General features: G+C 39.1%; 1 protein-coding gene across 1 annotated transcript in view; it reads right to left on the bottom strand.

The window, feature by feature from the left end:
• Positions 1-22,328, bottom strand: part of LOC141326762 (uncharacterized) — a 133,847-nt gene that overhangs the window by 111,256 nt on the left and 263 nt on the right. The window contains exon 2 of the mRNA XM_073835300.1: positions 17,616-18,658. Coding sequence (XP_073691401.1) covers positions 17,616-18,658 — 1,043 coding nt within the window. The remainder of the gene's footprint in view (positions 1-17,615; positions 18,659-22,328) is intronic.

Genomic DNA, 22,328 nt, shown 5'->3' with positions numbered 1-22,328 from the left:
CCCCCAAATATTTGTGAGACCTTGTGAATATTTTACAAAACAATGGAGAAAGGGGTTACTATTAGAAGTAGGACAACTCGTAAGTTCAAAAATCTGAACTTTGGCGAAAATTCGCGCCGCGTTAAAATCACCGTTGCTGTCTGTGGTTACTCCGAGCTGTTCCATACATCTTTGTACTTATAGAAACGGAAAAAAAAGATCTTGTTTGGAAGAAAGTGAGTGAAGAGGTTGGACAATCTGGTAAGTTTTAAAAAACGCTCTTTACTCAATATGACCTACATATACATACATATTGAGACTACAAGCAAGCTAAAGCTGGCAAATTGAGCTCATTCACCTATTTTACAACTACTTTCCCGCTGACGAGTGGGAGACGCCACTCCCATGACGCGAATTCGCGTCTGTTGTGAAGTAAATTTCACGCGCGAATGACGCGAGTAAACTAAAATGTTCAAGCGTCCAACTACGCGCGAATAGCGCGATTCATTCGTGCAAGTCACGTCCGGTGTGAACGCACCATAACACAGCGCCAAGCTAATCTGGAAGCCAAACTGATAGATCAGGAGGGTCGTGCTCGTAGAGACAATTTAAGGATTTACGGAATAGCCGAAGATAAAGAAGGTACAGACATGGTTGACTTTCTAGATAACTTGTTGAAAAGCGCACTAGACTTTCCCCCGGACAGAGAGCCTGGGATCTAACGGGCACTCAGAGCATTGGTACCGAAACCCAATAATCCGCAAGCAAAGCCACGGTCTATAGCAGGGGCGGAGCCAGACGATGTAAACATTCGGGGCTTAGCCCAAACCTAGGGGGGTCCGGGGGCATGCTCCCCCGTGTAGATTTTTTCCCAATTACGTCAGCTAAATGCACTATTTTTCAGGCTGTTTGAGATAATAGAATGCCTAAACATCTATACACTATCTGGGAAAATGATGATAGTTAGGGTACTCAGTAAAAAATAAATAAATAAAATCACCCAGTAGAGCCTACAAGAGGAAATGAAACAAAGTTGAAGTTATTTTAAACAAGTAATAAAAACTCAGTGAGTGTTTTAGCGCAATTTTCTCACGTCATGGGATCACAACACTAAGAGATAGTAAATGTTTTCCTGGATTTTTTTTGTGCGTTCCCGAGATTAGACCTTCCTTAACATAATGCCGAAAACCCGAAGTCTCTAGGTGGTCTGGTTGAGGAGTAGATAGAAGTGCAAGATTGGTGCGCACAGACAGAACAGAAATCAGTTAACAATCGCAATTTTGTCCGGTGGAAAATTGCGCTAAAAACCTAAAAGATTCGGGGCTTTTGACAAAACATTCGGGGGGCTTAAGCCCAATTAGCCACCCCCCCCCCCCCCCGCTCCGCCCCTGATCTATAGTAGTCAAATTCGGCAGTTACCGGACAAAGGAGGAGGTGCTTCGGAGAGCTTGGCAGAAAAAGAAGCGTTCTGCAACGATGTTCGCTTCTACGTTGACAATGATTTTCCTCCTGAAGTGCTTAAGAGACGAGGGGAGTACGCCGAAGCCAAGAAAGTGTTAAAAGAAAAACAAATAAAGTTCCAGACGCCGTACCCATCAAGGATGCACGTATTTTATGAAGACGGCACTCGGCTGTATCAGGATGCTACGGAGGCAACGAGGGACATGGCTTCACGAGGATTCTCCGTTACAGTGGCCAAGTCATCCACTACTACGGATCGGTAGGGAACTCGCGCTACTATCCACTCGGCAATAAAACTGCCCGCTCTCAATATAAAGGAAAACTCCAGAAGTTCAGAAAATGATCACCCATGAAAAGTCCACCTGAGTCATAAATGCAGATAAGTTCTAACTGACTTTTACAGTTATACTTTGTATCTTTATTGCCACCCCAGCTGGCATTTTAAGGTGGAGTCAGCGTTGAATCAACGTCACTAGGTCAGGTGTCAGTGTTGGATAACCGTTTGATTTTGTTTAGATTTTGCATCTCTAAACAACAGTTAATTGATCAGCATTGTTTGAATGTTGGAACAACGTTATTTTTCTACTGATATATTTCAACAAAATGTTTAAAAGTCATGGTTGTAAAAATAATGTTGATTTGACGTACAACTCAATTTTTATTTATATTTCTTTGTTGAATCCATAGTTAGTTAACAACACCATTTCAACCATTTGGTATTCAACGTTGTTTTGACGTTGAATGAATGTTTTTTCATAAACTGACATTATTTCAACCACATTTAAATGTTTAAGGTTGGTCGAATGCCAGCTGGGACTGACTTTTATTTTGTGTAAATCCTACGGTTCTATTCTTTGACTAATTCAAGGAGTCGGGACTTGTTAATTGGAGAGTTATCCGAGATTGTTTTGTTTTCGTTAAATTATTTACAATTTAATTTGAAGGGCCGTACGACCATATAGAAGGGCCCCACCTTTGTCGCGACGTGGGACTTTCCCTTACGGAGGCTTTGACTGTATGAAGCCCCCCAAGGCTCTTTTGAAACGAGCCTCATCACCGGAAACAACTGTTCCTGTTTGTTATGGTGGCGTTTTGTTGTTTGAAATTGTTCTAGTTTGGTTCTTGCTTGTAATTTGGGAGAGGTACTGGTAATGCGTGAAATGAATACCAATAGCAACACCGGGAGAAGTTAAGCTTGTTATCCAACAAGAAAGACTAATAAGCCATATGCGTAATTCTATGGGGGGACAGGGGGACACGTCCCCCCCAATATTCAAAGAAGGACAATTTGTCCCCCCCAATATTTGATCATACTGTATGATTATGCGGGCAATATCGATGTGATTGCAAATACGTCTTTCTTTCCAGCTCCGAAAATATAAAATCCCGGCCGGTCCATTTCCCAAATCCATTCGACTGGCCTTACACTATACATTAACAAAACCTAATCCATGTCATGTTTTCCCCTATACCTTTAGTAGCTCGTGCACCGTCAGCGAGTTAGGAAAAAACAAACAGCAGAAGAGCGCGAAATCTGACAGACTGTTATATTTCACAGTAGTGGCCAAAAATGAACAAGCGAAAGACTGCAGCAGCTGACATCCGTAATTTCTTTGGAAAGAAAAAGAAAGTAAGTTTCTGGAGATTTTAGGCATTTTTAACAGAGAAGTGAGAAGTAATTAATTTAATGTTCTAAGGTACCGGACAGCATGACATTAATAGCTCTTAACTGACATTCATTGTGAGTGAATGTAACGTTATCGGGTAAGATGTGGTAACAAGCCGCCCCTAAGAACAATGTTCAATTACCGAAACAAAAAAGCAAAGTTTAGAGGAAAAAGAAAATGTGGATCATGGCCATTCTTATGAGAATTACGAAGGGAAAAAGATGTTTAGATTTTTAGAAAATGTGATTTTTTTAAAGTATTGGGATAATCTCTAGACCAAGTGGATTATTTAAGGCTGTCGTAATTGTGCGTTCGAAACAAAGATATAGCTCTGCTTATTGAAATGTTTCAAAAATATGAAACAATTACATAAATTTATCACAAAATAATTTGGTGGGAATATCTACATAAATTGTCATTAGACAAAGGACAATTTTAATTGTGCATGATCAGTGCCAGCCAGGGAAAGTGTTGTGGGGAATAAATGTGAAATAAAGAGGGGGGGACAGTTAACCCCGGGGGCTCTTACCAAAATATGTTTGTCTGACTGTATTATTTGACTCATCCAGCAGAGCGAGTTTCAGCAAGAGGCAGAGAATCAGACGGATGTGAGTGAGAGTAGGGTGGAGTAACAAATGGTATACTATAGATACTGAAGCAAAAATGCACAAGGAGTTGTAGTAAATGGCCAAATATAACATGGCTGAGAGCTATTCTTAACATGATGCATCATGGAGTGTCTGGATACAGCATTTAGATCTGGTATATTGGCCATATGTGACCCTGGACCACAAAACCAGTCATAAGGTTAAATTTTACCAAACTGAGATGTATACATCATATGAAAGCTCAATAAATAAGCTTTCTATTGATGTATGGTTTGTTAGGATAGGACGATATTTGGCCGAGATACAACTATTTGAAAATCTGGAATCTGAGGATGCAAAAAAATCAAAACACTGAGAAAATCACCTTTAAAGTTGTCCAAATTAAGTTCTTAACAATGCATATTACTAATCAAAAATTACATTTTGATATGTTTGTAGTAGGAATTTTACAAAAAATCTTCATGGAACATGATCTTTACTTAATTTCCTAATGATTTTTGGCATAAAAGAAAAATCAATAATTTTGACCCATGCAATGTATTTTTGGCTATTACTACAAATATACCCCAGCGACTTAAGACTCACATATATCACGAAACCCTGAGACACCTCATTGCTGTAATAAACCATAACAATAATTTCCATGACAAATAGTGCATTAAAAATAGATAACATATCATACCTGTGGTATACAGTCTCTTATACCACGGGTATAAATCAGCCAAATAGCACTCAGGATTCAAACCATGTTACAAAATAGCACTTTGGACCATTTTCGTCCATTTTCCTGCCGAGTTTAGCTCCAACCCTAATCAAACACACCTGAACAAGCTAATCAAGCTCTTCGTCATTACAAGAAAGTTACAGGTAGGTGAGTTTGATCAAGGTTGGAGGTAAACTCTGCAGGAAAGTGGACCTCGAGGGCCAGAGTTGAGAACCATGGGAAAATCATGGGAAAAGCCAGAGCCATAAACATGCAGTGACCACATACATACATGAAGCCCAACCAATATAGATAGTTTGTGGCATACCGTATTTGGCGAGGCAGGGCAATGCTTTCAGAGGTCATGAGCAGAATGAAGGAAACTTGAAACAGTCCAATGATCCAAAACGAAATCATGCTAACGACCTGCTAGTCTTGCTAAAATTATGCTAGCGACTTGTTAGTAATGCTAAAATCATGCTAGCGACTTGCTAGTCATGCTAAAATCATGCTAGCGACTTGCTAGTCTTGCTAAAATTATGCTAGCGACTTGCTAGTAATGCTAAAATCATGCTAGCGACTTGCTAGTCATGCTAAAATCATGCTAGCGACTTGCTAGTCATGCTAAATAATGCTAAAATCATGCTAGCGACTTGCTAGTCGTGCTAAAATCATGCTAGCGACTTGCTAGTCATGGTAAAATCATGTTAGCGACTTGCTAGTAATGCTAAAATCATGCTAGTGACTTGCTAGTCATGCTAAAATCATGCTAGCGACTTGCTAGTCATTCTAAAATCATGCTAGCGACTTGCTAGTCTTTTTAAAATCATGCTTGCGACTTGCTAGTCATGCTAAAATCATGCTAGCAACTTGCTAGTCATTCTAAAATCATGCTAGCGACTTGCTAGTCTTTTTAAAATCATGCTAGCGACTTGCTAGTCATGCTAGAATCATGCTAGCGACTTGCTAGTCATGTTATAATCATGCTAGGGACTTGCTAGTCATGCTAAAATCATGCTAGCGACTTGCTAGTCATGCTAAAATCATGCTAGCGACTTGCTAGTCATTCTAAAATCATGCTAGCGACTTGCTAGTCTTTTTAAAATCATGCTAGCGACTTGCTAGTCATGCTAGAATCATGCTAGCGACTTGCTAGTCATGTTATAATCATGCTAGGGACTTGCTAGTCATGCTAAAATCATGCTAGCGACTTGCTAATCATGGTAAATCATGCTAGCGACTTGCTAGTCATGCTAAAATCATGCTAGCGACTTGCTAGTCTTACTAAAATCATGCTAGCAACTAGCTAATCATGCTACCACCCTGGGTACCCTAGTAACCTCATATCTATCTATTCACATTCAAACTATATCTTCTAACTATTTATATCTATAAATCTTTCTATTTTCAAACTATTTATATCTATCTAGCCTATCTATCTTCAAACTTTATCAATCAAACTAAAACTATTTCAAACTGAAAACCTTTAAACTTTCTTTAAACTAAAAGCTTTTAAAACTACTTAAAACTTACTGGCTAGGCTTTCTCAAGCCAACTTAAAGTTTGCTAACAAACATACATGAAGCCCAACCGATCACTGCGACATTATCTTGTGCACAAAAGAAACAAGCCAGGGAAAACCTTTTGAAGATAGTTGGTGGCATACAGTATTTGGCGAGGCAGGGCAATGCTTTCAGAGGTCATGAGCAGAATGAAGGAAACTTGAAACAGCTACTTCAGTACAACGCAGAGGATGATCCCAAGCTGGCCTCCTGGCTTGCAGGGAAACAGAATTTTACAAGTCCAATGATCCAAAACGAAATCATGCTAACGACTTGCTAGTCTTGCTAAAATTATGCTAGCGACTTGTTAGTAATGCTAAAATCATGCTAGCGACTTGCTAGTCATGCTAAAATCATGCTAGCGACTTGCTAGTCTTGCTAAAATTATGCTAGCGACTTGCTAGTAATGCTAAAATCATGCTAGCGACTTGCTAGTCATGCTAAAATCATGCTAGCGACTTGCTAGTCATGCTAAATAATGTAAAATCATGCTAGCGACTTGCTAGTCGTGCTAAAATCATGCTAGCGACTTGCTAGTCATTAGAGATGCGCGGATGGGCTCAATCGTCACCCGAATCCGCAGCTTCAAATAAATTATCCGCCCGCCACCCACCCGCACCTATATTTTTCTCTGATTTAGATAACCGCACCCGACCCGCACCCGATCGTCATATTACACTTATTGTAATTCTTAGTTTTGCATGATGATATGATAAATTGATGGTTCATGTTAACAGCAGATTGATTCAGCTGATCTGCAAATCGCTGCACACTTATACGTTTATCACTCATGATTTTAAGCCAAATCCATGCAGAAAAGAATAACGTTAACTGACATCTGGATTCGACTCTCCGCAATCTCTGACGAAATCGGTCGGGTTTTCTCTCTATTAGAGCCGCTCTGAGCTTAGTATTTGAACGCATGCTTGGACTGAAGTTTACAGGGGTTCACCAGTTTAAGAAAGGTCTGAGCATAAAAATCTGCTTCTTTTCATTTTTAAGGTATTGTTTTCATTATAATCTACTGATTCAAATAAGTAATCAATAATAATTATAGCCTACCACTGCGCGCCTAGCCTGACATGCTTTCGCGTAAGAATGAACAGGCAGCATGGACGCATCAGGCAAAATCGTCAAATATATTTCAAAAGAAGCCGGCGCCACGGTCCTGACCACATCACTGTCTTTACTGGGTGTTTTTAGGGAATATTTCAATTTATTAACATGCGACTGAATTAGCTATTCATGTGTTGGACTGTCATGATTTTGGCTAATGCAGGACACTTCTGAATGATGCGCATCAGAGACGTGGGTAAACGCAAAGCAACCAATGCACTACACCGCTGCATTACCGTGCTCAATAGCATTAGCACAGGCATAACTCCCTTCAAACTTTATATGAAATGTCAACGTTTCTGTCACCAAAAACTTAGAACAGGCAAACACACACACGCACACAAATGAAATCGTCTCTGCCTGATGAAAAACATATTTAAAACACGTTCAAGTTTTAGAAAATGTAGTTAATATTTGCATCATTATTGATTTATCTCATCCACCCGCGACCCACCCGCAAATAATCAGAATGCATTTTTTTATTACCCGACCCACCCGACCCGCGGATTATCCGCAGCGCCCGCGGATATAACCGCCATCCGCGCATCACTACTAGTCATGGTAAAATCATGTTAGCGACTTGCTAGTAATGCTAAAATCATGCTAGTGACTTGCTAGTCATGCTAAAATCATGCTAGCGACTTGCTAGTCATTCTAAAATCATGCTAGCGATTTGCTAGTCTTTTTAAAATCATGCTAGCGACTTGCTAGTCATTCTAAAATCATGCTAGCGACTTGCTAGTCTTTTTAAAATCATGCTAGCGACTTGCTAGTCATGCTAGAATCATGCTAGCGACTTGCTAGTCATGTTATAATCATGCTAGGGACTTGCTAGTCATGCTAAAATCATGCTAGCGACTTGCTAATCATGGTAAATCATGCTAGCTACTTGCTAGTCATGCTAAAATCATGCTAGCGACTTGCTAGTCTTACTAAAATCATGCTAGCAACTAGCTAATCATGCTACCACCCTGGGTACCCTAGTAACCTCATATCTATCTATTCACATTCAAACTATATCTTCTAACTATTTATATCTATAAATCTTTCTATTTTCAAACTATTTATATCTATCTAGCCTATCTATCTTCAAACTTTATCAATCAAACTAAAACTATTTCAAACTGAAAACCTTTAAACTTTCTTTAAACTAAAAGCTTTTAAAACTACTTAAAACTTACTGGCTAGGCTTTCTCAAGCCAACTTAAAGTTTGCTAACAAACATACATGAAGCCCAACCGATCACTGCGACATTATCTTGTGCACAAAAGAAACAAGCCAGGGAAAACCTTTTGAAGATAGTTGGTGGCATACAGTATTTGGCGAGGCAGGGCAATGCTTTCAGAGGTCATGAGCAGAATGAAGGAAACTTGAAACAGCTACTTCAGTACAACGCAGAGGATGATCCCAAGCTGGCCTCCTGGCTTGCAGGGAAACAGAATTTTACAAGTCCAATGATCCAAAACGAACTACTTCAGATAATAAGTAACAAGTACAACATTTGCCTGTAGTGCAATATTCTTTGATCATTGATGGAACTCGAGATATTGCTGGGATAGAGCAAGAGTGCATATGTACAAGGTATGTAGGTGAGGATCTAGATCCTAGAGAAGAGTTTGTAGGGCTGTATGAAACTAACTCCTCAACTGGAGAGAGCATTGCTAAAGGTGCCACTGACGTCATGCTCCGACTGAACTTGCCCATCTCCCAGTTGAGAGGGCAGACATACGATGGTGCAGCCAACATGTCCAGGAAGGTACAGGGAGTACAGGCTCTCTTGAGAAGGGAGCAACCTCTGGCTCCATATATCCACCTTGTAGCACAAATGACTATTTCAGCTTCATCGGTTGTTGGAATTAGGAAGCTTTTCTAACCAGTCCGGAAAATTCAAATTAATTTTCAGTGAAATAGCTAAATCTAATAGTGTAAGGTCTACCTCCCTGAAGCCATTATGTCCCACTAGATGGACCGTACGCACACCAGCCATCCAGTCTGTGCTCAGTCAGTACCACAGTGTGCTCACATCACTTGAAGAGATGGTGAACTGTAGTGTGAGGGAGACTGCATCCAGGGCTAATGGACTTCATGAGGTATACCTCCTGAATACCTCCCTTCAGAGTAAACGGCAGACAATCTCTGGTATGATGCTGGCTGTGGAGCATGAGAAAAGACATTTGGAGAACAGAAGAGCATTTCGAAAGGATTGTATGTGCAAGCCCAAGACATTGCCTCATCATTAGACCTGGCGCCCATCAAGAAGCCCCATATCCGCTGCCCTCCAAAACGATTATCTGGACCAGCTGAGCCACATATTCACCCCTCTGCAGAGTCATTCTACAGAAGCCACTATTTCAACATGCTTGACACAGCTGCTCGGCAGCTTACACAGCGCTTTGATGAGCCAGGTATTCATACACTCAGAAGTTTGGAGAAGGTCCTCATCAGCGGAGAGATGGATGATATCATCAAGAGCTACCCAGAGTTGGACCAAGTAGCTCTGAAGGTAAGGCTGCAAATGCATAGTGTCCAAAGAATGTATTATTTGTATAGTACAGACAGTAAATATATGGTCACAGTTATGTTTAGGATAAAAAGTCATACAATTATTAAGTTGGCTTGGGAAATGATACTACAATCATGCTAAAAATCATGCTAGGGACTTGCTAGTCATGCTACAATCATGCTAGTGTTGTGAACTTTTCTCAGAGACCAGGAGACGTTTTGGATATCTTGAAGCAGAAGTTTCTCTTTATTGAGATCCTAGCTGTTCGTTCGCTGCAGTCATCAAAATTCGTCTACTAAGGCATATACATAACAGTTTATATACCTTTCCAGGGGGAGAGGAAAACATAGAGGTGGAGTCAATCTAAACAAAGCATGCAAATGCAGTACAGATAGTCAGCCTAGTAGGATTTTCCCGGCTTTGATCTATTTAGCATTCAAATGCAAAGGGAATAAACAAAAGGACACAGTTGTACTTTGAGCTTAGATTTCACACTTAATAAGAGAAACCTGCCAGATGTTCAGGAACTGCTTAAAGACATAAGGTTCCTGTCTCAGGGTCTGGTTTGTCTGCTCTTAGAAATCACAATATGCATTACTTTTCTGTTTAGGCAGTTATATTGGAATCTATGTTTAACCTTTTATAAATTTGTAATCCTACACTAGTTTTGCTAAAATCATGCTAGCGACTTGCTAGTCATGCTAAAATCATGCTAGCGACTTGCTAGTAATGCTAAAATCATGCTAGCGACTTGCTAGTCATACTACAATAATGCTAACGACTTGCTAGTTTTGCTAAAATCATGCTAGCGACTTGCTAGTAATGCTAAAATCATGCTAGCGACTTGCTAGTCATGCTAAAATCATGCTAGCGACTTGCTAGTCTTGTTAAAATCATGCTAGCGACTTGCTAGTCATACTACAATCATGCTAACGACTTGCTAGTCTTGCTTAAAGCATACTAGCGACTTGCTAGTCTTGCAAAAATCATGCTAGCGACTTGCTAGTCATGCTAAAATCATGCTAGCGACTTGCTAGTCATACTACAATAATGCTAACGACTTGCTAGTTTTGCTAAAATCATGCTAGCGACTTGCTAGTAATGCTAAAATCATGCTAGCGAATTGCTAGTCATGCTAGAATCATGCTAGCGACTTGCTAGTCATGCTATAATAATGCTAAAATCATGCTAGTGACTTGCTAGTCGTGCTAAAATCATGATAGCGACTTGCTAGTAATGCTAAAATCAGGCTAGCGACTTGCTAGTCATGCTAAAATCATGCTAAAGACTTGTTAGTAATGCTAAAAATCATGTTAGCGACTTGCTAGTCATGTTATAATCATGCTAGCAACTTGCTAGTCATTCTGAAATCATGCTAGCAAATTGCTAGTCATGCTAAAATCATGCTAGCGACTTGCTAGTCTTGTTAAAATCATGCTAGCGACTTGCTAGTCATGCTAGAATCATGCTAGCGACTTGCTAGTCCTGCTAGAATCATGCTAACGACTTGCTAGTCATGTTATAATCATGCTAGGGACTTGCTAGTCATGCTAAAATCATGCTAGCGACTTGCTAATCATGGTAAATCATGCTAGCTACTTGCTAGTCATGCTAAAATCATGCTAGCGACTTGCTAGTCTTACTAAAATCATGCTAGCAACTAGCTTATCATGCTACCACCCTGGGTAGCCTACCCTAGTAACCTCATATCTATCTATTCACATTCAAACTATATCTTCTAACTATTTATATCTATAAATCTTTCTATTTTCAAACTATTTATATCTATCTAGCCTATCTATCTTCAAACTTTATCAATCAAACTAAAACTATTTCAAACTGAAAACCTTTAAACTTTCTTTAAACTAAAAGCTTTTAAAACTACTTAAAACTTACTGGCTAGGCTTTCTCAAGCCAACTTAAAGTTTGCTAACAAACTTTTTATCTAGTTATTATTGATTCATTTTTAATTTCGTCTTGCAGGTGCAGTTGTCGATGCTGAAGTCCACCTATCAGTACAGCAACTGTGGGGATGTGGTGGACCTGCTAAAGACCATGGTGCCTGAGGTCAGGAGTCTTTTTAAACAAGTAGAGACACTCCTGAGACTTTTGCTTGTAGTTCCTGCTTCTTCATCACAGGCTGAACGAAGCTTCAGTGCTTTGAGAAGGCTAAAAACCTGGCTGAGAACCAATATGACGCAAAAGAGGTTGAACCATGTAGCTGTGTGCCATGTGCACAAAGATAGATTGGACAGAATTGATAGAAAACAAGTCTGCAAAAGCTTAATAGCCATAAGTGACATCCGCAAGAATGTGTTTGGATCATTTTAATAAAAGAGTTAAGGGTGGCATGTTACAAAGTATGCACTGGTTCATTTCATATGAATATTTAAAGGGATAGTTCACCCAAAAATGAAAACTCTGTCATCATTTTCTCACCCTCAAGTTGTTTAAAACCTGTAAGAATTTCTTTCTTCTGCTGAACACAAAAGAAGATATTTTGAAAAATGTCTGTAACCAAACAGTTGACGGACCCCATTGACCTACTATGGCTTTACGTCAGAGCGGTATAAGACTTTTCGATCTGAATTAATACCGAGTCTGCTTCCGGCTTGCAACACATCTTTAATGGAGGCCAAAATGCCTCCATCATGGAGCGAGGCAGTCATCTCAGTTATCCCAAAAGAGATATATATATCGATATATATAGAGCCTCTTGCACAGTGGATAAGGCAGACTGAAAACATCCAAGGCATCTGTATTAATAGAGAAGACCACAAATTGGCATTATGTGCTGATGATATTTTGATTTATTTAAGTAAACCCACCAACTCATTTCCTGAATTAATGAATCTTCTAGAAAAGTTTGGCAGATATGCGGGGTTACAAATTAAATATACAAAAACGCAAACCTTGACTATGAATTATAGACCACCAAAACATATTAGAGATAAATTCCATCTTAACTGGCATCAGAATTCACTGAAATATTTGGGAATATACTTAACAAGAGAAATTTCAACGATGGCAGGGGTAAATTTTGAACCCCTTTTAACAAAAATCAAAGGCGATATTCATAGATGGAATGCTATCTCTTTCCTTAGCCTTCGTCATAGAATTGACTCAATAAAAATGAACATCCTTCCGCGGTATCTCTATCTGTTTCAAGCGCTCCCTGTAGAAATGAACTCAAAACACTGGTCTGAATTAGATAAGATCATTTCCAGGTTTGTTTGGCAAGGGAAGATTTATAGATACGGTGCAAAATACATGGATTAAAACCCAACTAAAAATCTGGAATACAATAAAAGTAGAGTATAAATTGGATTGTAAATTACAAATAATTCAATGGTGTGCTTACGACCCTGAATTTAAGCCAAATCGAATGGATTATAGATTCAAATCTTGGGTCTCAAGAGGAATAACAACATTCTACTCTCTTACGGATTTGAAGGACTTTGAAAGTCTGAAGAAATGTGATTTTTATAGATATCTTCAGTTACGCAATCATTATGAAAACAACATCAAAAGTAAAAACAGACTTCAATGACCCAGTTGTCAAGATATTTATATGTGCGTATCGAGGTGATTTAAATAAGGGTGTCATATCTAAATTTTATAAAGGTCTTAGGATAAAAAAAAAAAAATCATTCTACAGAATACATTAAAGAAAAATGGTAAAAAGAGGGTAACTTTTTTATATCAAATGAGGATTAGCTTAATGTATGTAAATTCCCATGGAAGTGTACTAACTTGCTTCCTGAACCCGCCACAATACAAGAGTGGATGGATATAGTAAATGATATTTATTTTATGGAAAAGATTACTTTTTCTCTTCGTTTTCAGAAGAATGTGTTTAGAAAAATACGGTCCAAGTGGGTCAAATATATGAAGCCATTACGACCAGACTTTGTGGAGGTATAAATCAATTGATTTTGCCTTTTTTGAATGGGAAACGTCGTTGTTATCTCTATTGTATACCTTTTCCACACCGGAAACTAGGGGATTTTCTCCCATAATTCCCCAATCATAGACCAAGAACAAACACTTAACATTATTCAGTATACAGAGTATGAATATTGAGTTTATATCTGACCTCCCCCGAATAATACAAATTATTTTTGTTATTTTTATTTTATTTTGTTTATTTAGTTTTGTATTATGTTAATAATTTGATTAGCAGAGAACAATGTCATTACGTCTGTTTTGAAATAATGTACTGTTGTTTAAGCTGCTACATCAAAATAAAAAAATTCAAAAAAGAAATGTGAGAGTTAAATGGGGCATCGGAGTAGCCATTTAAATATGCTGTTCTGCCAGAATTGATTGAATATAACTCCGATTGCATTCGTCTGAAAGAAGGAAGTCACATACAGCTAGGATGCAGTAAATAAAACGCTACAGTATTGTCGGTGTTGGTTCAAGACTCTCCGTCAATAAAGACAAATCGAGCAATTGCCTTTTAAAGGTTTATTTCTTGCAAGAAAGGTTCAAACTTCACAGACAAAACAGTTCCAGTGCCCTGCTGAATGTGACAAACTCAAGGTTGCAAACTAAAAACAGCTGGTGTTTTCATGTAAGGATAGGAAGACATATCTATACATCATCCCTTTGTTGTAATTCGTGCTGAACGAGACGAGACGATAGACAATATATAAACAAACAAGATATTTAATATTAATCTTCAAGAGGAACAAGGCAGGAACAGAGATCTAACGTAACACAACATTAAGGACCGACATTAAACTCAAGATACAAACAGACTTATAAAGGGAAACTACTGCTTACATACAGGTGAAGGGAATTCGGACAAACGAGGGCTAAACCAAAGTACAAAGATCAACGGGGGGAGACAATGGGAGAAACCAAGTGCCAAAACAGACATAATTGTGACACTGTCACGTTTGCAGGGCTGAGAGATGATGTCTGGGTCCAAATGCAGGTAAGTATATATTTAATATAACAAAACACAAACAAAAGGCCAGCACGGCACAACACGACTTGAATATAACATAAACTAAACAGAACAGAAAACCAGGTCAGGGAGACAGGATCAGGGAAACACAGAAACAGACAGAATTCAAGACAATGCAGCCAGAATGAGGAATGAAAGATGAGAAGCTTTATAGTCCGTGTAATTGTGAACAGGTGTGGGTGAGACGAGTGTCATGATCACAATACAGGTGTACACAATCAGGGGAGTGAAGTGCGGGAGGAAGGGAAAACAGCGCTCTCTGGAGGAGGAGGGAAAGGATCGCAACCCAGAGTCATGACAGACACCCTCTAGACATCCTCTGCCTATATTTTAGGCCTCTTTTGACCCCCAAGGTCACCTTAAGGCGCAGGAGAGTCCTCAACTGTATGATACATATAAATCTCCAACCACACACTGCACGTCTACGTCCACAGATGATCACAAGTTAATGTTGGTGTTTACTAGGGCTGTCCCCGAATAGTCGAAGATTCGATGCATCGATATGCGGAGCCTGATTCGACCACCAATCTCACAGTCGAATCTTCGCGGGTGAAACGAGCATCATACCATTTTGGCAATATGGGGGTGCTCAATGTCTAATTGCACACAGAACTACTGGTTTTGTATGGTTATATTACGTTATATACAGCCTTTGATTATGATAATGCAGTAAAAACAAAAGTGAAAAGAAAGAAGCGTTCAATAAATATTTTTAACGTGTTTGTGAATAAATCTAACCACCCCTGTGACAGATTTAATTTTCACTTGCCCTGATCCATGATGAGATGAGGACGGCAGGGATTAGGCGGCGATCACACCGAACGCGTTTTTGCAATTGGAGGCGCCTCTTTTGAATGGTTTTCTGTTGGCAGTGAGCGTTCTGCGCTCTGTTTATGCGCCCCCCGCGCCTCACGTTTTTGCAGGAGCGCTCTGAGCGCCTGAAGTTGAAAAAAAAAAAAAATCAACTCTGAGCGGAAAAACGCCCAACGTCATTCGCGTTCTTTTCCATTGTCCAATCGAATGAATGGAGATGCGGGTCTTCTGTTGTGATGGTGAAAGTTTACCGTTGCTTAAAAAGTCCGGAGACTGCAAGAAATGAAGGAGAAACCTTTGGTGTCTATCGTGGGTAACTAGGAGCTGTATTATTTAGGGTTTCTGCTAATATGACAGTTTACTTAACAGCAAAAAACTAAGATTTTAGAGCGTTCGCGCTATAATCCTTTGATTTGACTGACAGGACAGCTGTTTCGGTCGTTGCTTAGCAAAAAAGGCAGTGCTGTGCGCCTCGCATTTTTAGAACTAAAAGACGCGTTCTGTGTTTTTATTTAAACCTAAATAAGTTCGTCTGTCAGTTGGCAGGCAGTTTTGGTCGCTTTATTAAAAGTTGTTGCTGTGTGCAGTGTGTAAAATAAAATAAAAACTGTTTTACCCTCCTGCTGACTATAGTGTCGTGCCCCTCCCAACCCATTCACACACACACACATAAGCCTAGATGATTCGACTATCGGTCGACTATAGAAAGATTCGAAAATTCTGATTCGACTATGAAAATTCATAGTCGGGGACAGCCCTAGTGTTTACCAAGCGGCAACCTCCCGCTCTCTCTATTGAAACCAACAAGGAAGTGGCTTAAACTGCAATTCATCGACTGGCCGCTAGAGAGAGTCAGTCCCATAGACGCCCCGTGTTAAAATGCCCAACTTTACAGCAGAAAAAACATGTTTACAGCCTGGTTCAAAAAGTGTTTTTGGTCTATATAGCTAATTTCACCCTTCATGTCAACTGTGAGGGGGGTGATTTTTTTTTATAACTCATCCGTTTAAGTTATATTAAGCCGTAAAGTTCTGCATAATTAAGGGCGTGGCCACTTGAGTTGCCGCTGATTATCCGGGAGTGACGCGTGATGGCGTGATTCCAAGATGCCGATGGCTGAATCCCACCCACTATACTGCCCTCCAAAGGCAAAGCGCAGTAACTACACATTTTGGTCAAAATTGAGTTAAGGCTTAAAATGGGTTTTGTCTGGTGGTAAAGTCTCCTGGTTTAATTTGAACCTTAAAGGCATTTTTCTCAGTTGCAGTGTTCGTGTAGTTACTGCACTTTGCCTTTGGAGGGTAGTATAGGCTTCAAAATCGCTCTGTAGAAACCTACGGATGACGTCCCGGACACTACGTCCATATTTTTTTACAGTCTGTGGTGTTTACAGCAGCCGCGGATCTGCGTGTGTTTGGACCCTCTGTACAACACACATGAATGGCGTGGCTACCGGAGCAGCTCGCGGACCCTTTAGTTTAAAGGTGTGCTTTTTCACTTTTTGAATTTTAGCCAGTGTGTGGTGTGTATGTTTGAGCATAAAAAACATCTACAAAGTTACAAATCTCAAAGTCCACTCCAAAGCGAGATATTTAGTTTTTAAAAAATCCCTTTTCAAGAACTACAACGAATGGCTCATTTGTGACTACAGCGTTTGTTTTCCGGAGGCTATTATGTCACAACGTTAGTCCCGCCTCTGAAATTAAATTCGCCTAACTTTAGCCATGTATTATGGACAGCCGCTTTTGGGATGCTACAGTGAGCCGCTCCAGAGACCCCAAAGACCACAAACCTGACTTTTTTTGTCACACTAACTTAAAACCAAGATATCATTCCAATTTTTTTGTTTATTTGTGGCTCAAGATAGTTTTAATGGTTTCACTATTCATACAATCCTGCTTATTAAACCTATTAAACATGATATGAAACTCCTAAGAAATCACTATGATGTACAGGAATTGTTCTTTGGGGAGGAACTCCGTCTCTGAGTTGATCTCAATCTCAGTTGAATCTGCAGGTTTTGAAGAAGAACCTTATTCACTGTGAAAACGTTTTGTTGTCTTTGTCGCTTGCAGATATTGTATTGCTTGATTCATTATTGTCTCATCATCAGATCTGAAGATGATCTACTTACAGTGATCGGTTTTTATATGTCTGCGTAGGGAAGCTACATGTTTGAAAGGTATCCCACATTCAGTGCAGTGAAACGGTTTCTCTCCAGTGTGGATCCTCTCGTGTGTTTTCTGATTTTCATACCGTCTGAATCTCTTGTCGCAGTGTGAACACTTGTACGGTTTCTCTCCAGTGTGGATCCTCTGGTGTAGTCTTAAACTGCTCGATGTCCTAAAAGCCTTCCCACACTCAAGACACATGTAATCTCTCACACCAGTGTGTGTTTTCTGATGCATTTTCAAACGGTATGGTGTTGAAAAACTCTTTCCACACAAATGACACGGATGTGGCTTCTCCTTTGAATGCGCTCTCAGGTGTTTCTTCAGTTCTGAAGGCCACGAAAATGCTTTATCGCATTGATCACATGCGTACAGCTTCTCTCCAGCGTGGATGTTCATGTGTTCCTTAAGATGTGCGGATTGTGAGAAACTCTTTCCGCACCGATCGCATGTGAACGGATTCGCTCCAGCGTGAACTTTCATGTGTGATCTTAGGCTTCTTCTATGTCTGAAACTCTTCCCGCATTGATCACATGCGTACGGTTTCTCTCCGGTGTGCATCCTCTCGTGTGCTTTCATGTCTCCTGTCAGTCTGAATCTCTTGTCGCAGTGTGAACACTTGTAAGGTTTCTCTCCGGTGTGCATCCTCTCATGAAATTTTAAATGGCTTGCTGTAATAAAAGTCTTCTCACACTCAAAGCACATGTACTCTCTCACAGGACTGTGTATTTTCTGATGAACTTTTAAATATTCCAAACATGAAAAACTCTTTCCACAAAACTTGCATGAATACGGCTTCTCCTTTGAGTGAACTTTCAGGTGTTGCGTCAGGTTTGAATTTGTCAGAAATATCTTCCCGCATTGATCACATGTGTACAGTTTCTCTCTGGTGTGGATGTTCATGTGTCTCTTACAGTCGGCCGCTTGTCTGAAACTCTTCCCGCAATGATCACAAGAGAACGGTTTCTCTCCAGTGTGAACTCTCATGTGAACATCAAGTTGACATTTGTATCTGAAGCTATTTCCACACTGAGTGCAGGTCAAAGATGTCTTGTCTCTGCTTTTCTTTAAATCTTTCTCCTCATTGTCTTCAATCAACTCTGAAACAAAAGTGAAAACAGCAAATGTGTCAAAAACAGAAAAGACGTAAAGTGAGAAGACTTTAATATACAGCGGGGAAAATAAGTATTTGACACATCAGCTTTTTTTTTAATCAGTAAGGGTATTTCTAAGTGGGCCATTGACACAAAATTCCCACCAGATGTAGCCATCAAGCCAAATATTGAATTCATATTCAATATTTTTGGAATATGAATTCAAGGCAGTAGCGCCACCTATTGCCTCTTGTATGGAGAGGCCAGTCGTCTGCATTGCTCAGGAGTGATTCTGGCCCATTCTTCCACACAAACGCTCTCTAAATCTTGAAGGTTCCTTGGGCCTCTTTTATGAACTTTCAGTTCTCTCCATAGATTTTCTATGGGATTTGGGTCAGGTGATTGACTGGGCCATTCAAGCAACTTGATTTTCTTTCTTTGAAAACACTTCATTGTTTCCTTGGCCTTCTGTTTGGGATCTTTGTCTAGCTGAAATGTCCATCCTCTTTTCATTTTTTAACTGTTATAGCGCCACCTATGGTTCAATTTCCATGAAACTTTGCTTACTTGTTAAGAGCCATCTGACACATGTTTTCACAAATTTTTGTACATTTTTGAGTTTTTGTTTAGGTTTTATACGCTTTTGGGTATATATTGCCACGTCCCTTTCTAAATGACTCTGTTACAGCCAACCAAAGGACAAAATAAATTTTTTTTTTTGTATAATTATTGATCTAGAGAGTCCAGAGAATTGCGCTGCAGTGGTTTGATCAAGATTGAGTGAAAAACCTAGGACTAGTTCGCAAAGCTAGGTTTTTGACATAATTGCAAATATTTAATGAACAATTTGATTGACAGCAATGGTTCTTGAGGCAAATCTGTTCAGAATGAGGAGATCTATCATATGATATAAAGATATAGTGCATATATGAATATTCAACATTTTTTTGCAATTTTAGTACTTTTACTGTAGAAATATGTTTTTTGAGACTTATTTAATTGTTATAGCGCCACCTATTGTCCGATCGTCATGAAACTTTGCATGCTTGTAAAGAGTCATCTTGTACATGTTTTCACCAATTTACATAAAGTTTTGAGTTTCTGTTTAGGTTCTATAGGCTTTTGGGTATATGCGACCACGCCCCTTTTTATAATGACCCCGTTATAGCAAACCAAAGAACAAAATTCAAAAAAGTTTTGATAATTATTGATCTAGAGATTTCAGAGAATTGTGCTGCAGTGGTTTGATCGAGATTGAGTGAAAAACCTAGGACTTGTTCGCAAAACTAGGTTTTTATCATAATTGCAAATATTAAATGAACAATTTGATTGACAGCAATGGTTCTTGAGGCAAATCTGTTCAGAATGAGGAGATCTATCATATGATATAAAGATATAGTGCATATATGAATATTCAACATTTTTTTGCAATTTTAGTACTTTAACTGTAGAAATATCATGTTTTTGACACTATTTTAATTGTTATAGCGCCACCTATTGTCCGATCGTCATGAAACTTTGCATGCTTATAAAGAGTCATATTGTACATGTTTTCACCAATTTACATAAAGTTTTGAGTTTCTGTTTAGGTTTTATAGGCTTTTGGGTATATGCGACCACGCCCCTTTTTATAATGACCCCGTTATAGCAAACCAAAGAACAAAATTCAAAAAAGTTTTGATAATTATTGATCTAGAGATTTCAGAGAATTGTGCTGCAGTGGTTTGATCGAGATTAAGTGAAAAACCTAGGACTTGTTCGCAAAACTAGGTTTTTATCATAATTGCAAATATTTAATGAACAATTTGATTGACAGCAATGGTTCTTTAGGCAAATCTGTTCAGAATGAGGAGATCTATCATATGATATAAAGATATAGTGCATATATGAATATTCAATATTTTTTTTGCAATTTTAGTACTTTTACTGTAGAAATATCATGTTTTTGACACTATTTTAATTGTTATAGCGCCACCTATTGTCCGATCGTCATGAAACTTTGCATGCTTGTAAAGAGTCATCTTGTACATGTTTTCACCAATTTACATAAAGTTTTGAGTTTCTGTTTAGGTTCTATAGGCTTTTGGGTATATGCGACCACGCCCCTTTTTAAAATGACCCCGTCATAGCGAACCAAAGAACAAAATTCTAAATTTTTAGGATAATTATTGATCTAGAGATTTCAGAGAACTGCACTACAGTGGTTTGATCGAGATTGGGTGAAAAACCTAGGACTAGTTCGCAAAAGTAAGTTTTTAACATAATTGAGAATAGTTCATGAACAATTTGATTGACAGCAATGTTCTTGAGGCAAAGTTGTTTACCATGAGGAGATCTATCCGATGATATGCATATTGTGTGGATGTGTGAAACACCACGTGATTACAGAGCCATAAAACTCGTTAGCGCCAACTAGTGGCTGATTTCTTTCAAAATTCTTACAGACCTTTAGGGCCATGAGTCAAACATGCCCACCGAGTTTTGTTCCGATCGACCTCCGTTAACCTTGTCTAATAGGTGCTCAAACTTCATTGGCCGATAGTGGCCATGCTTTTTGAGATACGCCAATGTCCTCATAGACACTTGTGCCATATTGGACCAAGATACTGCATACCAATTTTCAAGTCGATCGGACCAACGGTTGCGTATTTATAGCCGTTTATATGTTTTTTTCCGTCTTATAGCGCCACCAAGCGGTCAAGCTCCGCAATTTTTTTGATTTAACCAAAGATTAAGCTTATACACATGTGTACCAAGTTTGTTGAAGATATCTCATTCCGTTCAAAAGGTAAAGCCATTTTAGTAAAAGTGGCCCCGCTGTTTTTGAACGTTTTGGCGGTCCTTTGCGACCGTGAGTCAAAAGTTCAACTTTTTTTGGATAAATATTGATATCCAGTGTCCAGAGAATAATCCTGCACTGGTTTGGTTCTGATTGGGCGAAAAACCTAGGACTAGTTCACAAAAGTAGGTTTCGGATTCAAGTCCATTTTTGGGGGCCAACCGTTCATCGCAGCTCAAAAAAACTTTTGTTCGTGCTGACCCAAGGAATGCAACGATGTAAAGTTTTTGAGTCTACGACAAACGGTGTACGAGCTTAGGCCAAAAATGTCTAAAATTTTAGTTTTTTGCGCTGTAGCGCCACCTTTAGTCCGATTGGGGCGAGCCTTTGGATCAGATACTACTACGATCTGACCGAGTTTCAGCTTTCAAGGCCTTACGGTTTGGGCTGCCCATTCAGTTTTACCAGAGAAGAATAATAATAAAAATCCTAACAATTACAAGAGTGTTTCAGCACTTTGTGCTCGAACCCCTAAATAGTGGAGGAAACAGAAAGAGATGCTGCAGGAGAGTCAAAATGTATTTCTGTATTTGATAGTCCTCCAATATGCAATAGCTTTTCAGTAAAAGTAGGCTATTTTTAATGCTATAATTATCTACGTAAAAATGCCTTATAGTGATTTTTTGAGCTGATAAATCAAAAAAATAATCGACCAACTAATTATCAGAATAATAAATATATGGGCACAAATAAATGGGGTGTGAGACCAAACTAATTCACAACAACATCCCATTAATATTTCATTTTTATCTCTTATTTATACAGACATCTAGCAGACTAAAAATAAATAAAGTATCCAGGACATAGGAAGTGTCTCTTATTATTTGATGCTTCAGA

The sequence above is a fragment of the Garra rufa genome, chromosome 1, assembly GCF_049309525.1.
Source record: "Garra rufa chromosome 1, GarRuf1.0, whole genome shotgun sequence".
Taxonomy (NCBI): Eukaryota; Metazoa; Chordata; class Actinopteri; order Cypriniformes; family Cyprinidae; genus Garra; species Garra rufa.
Note: the sequence above shows the minus strand (reverse complement) of the source record. Positions and strands in the feature narration are given on the sequence as shown.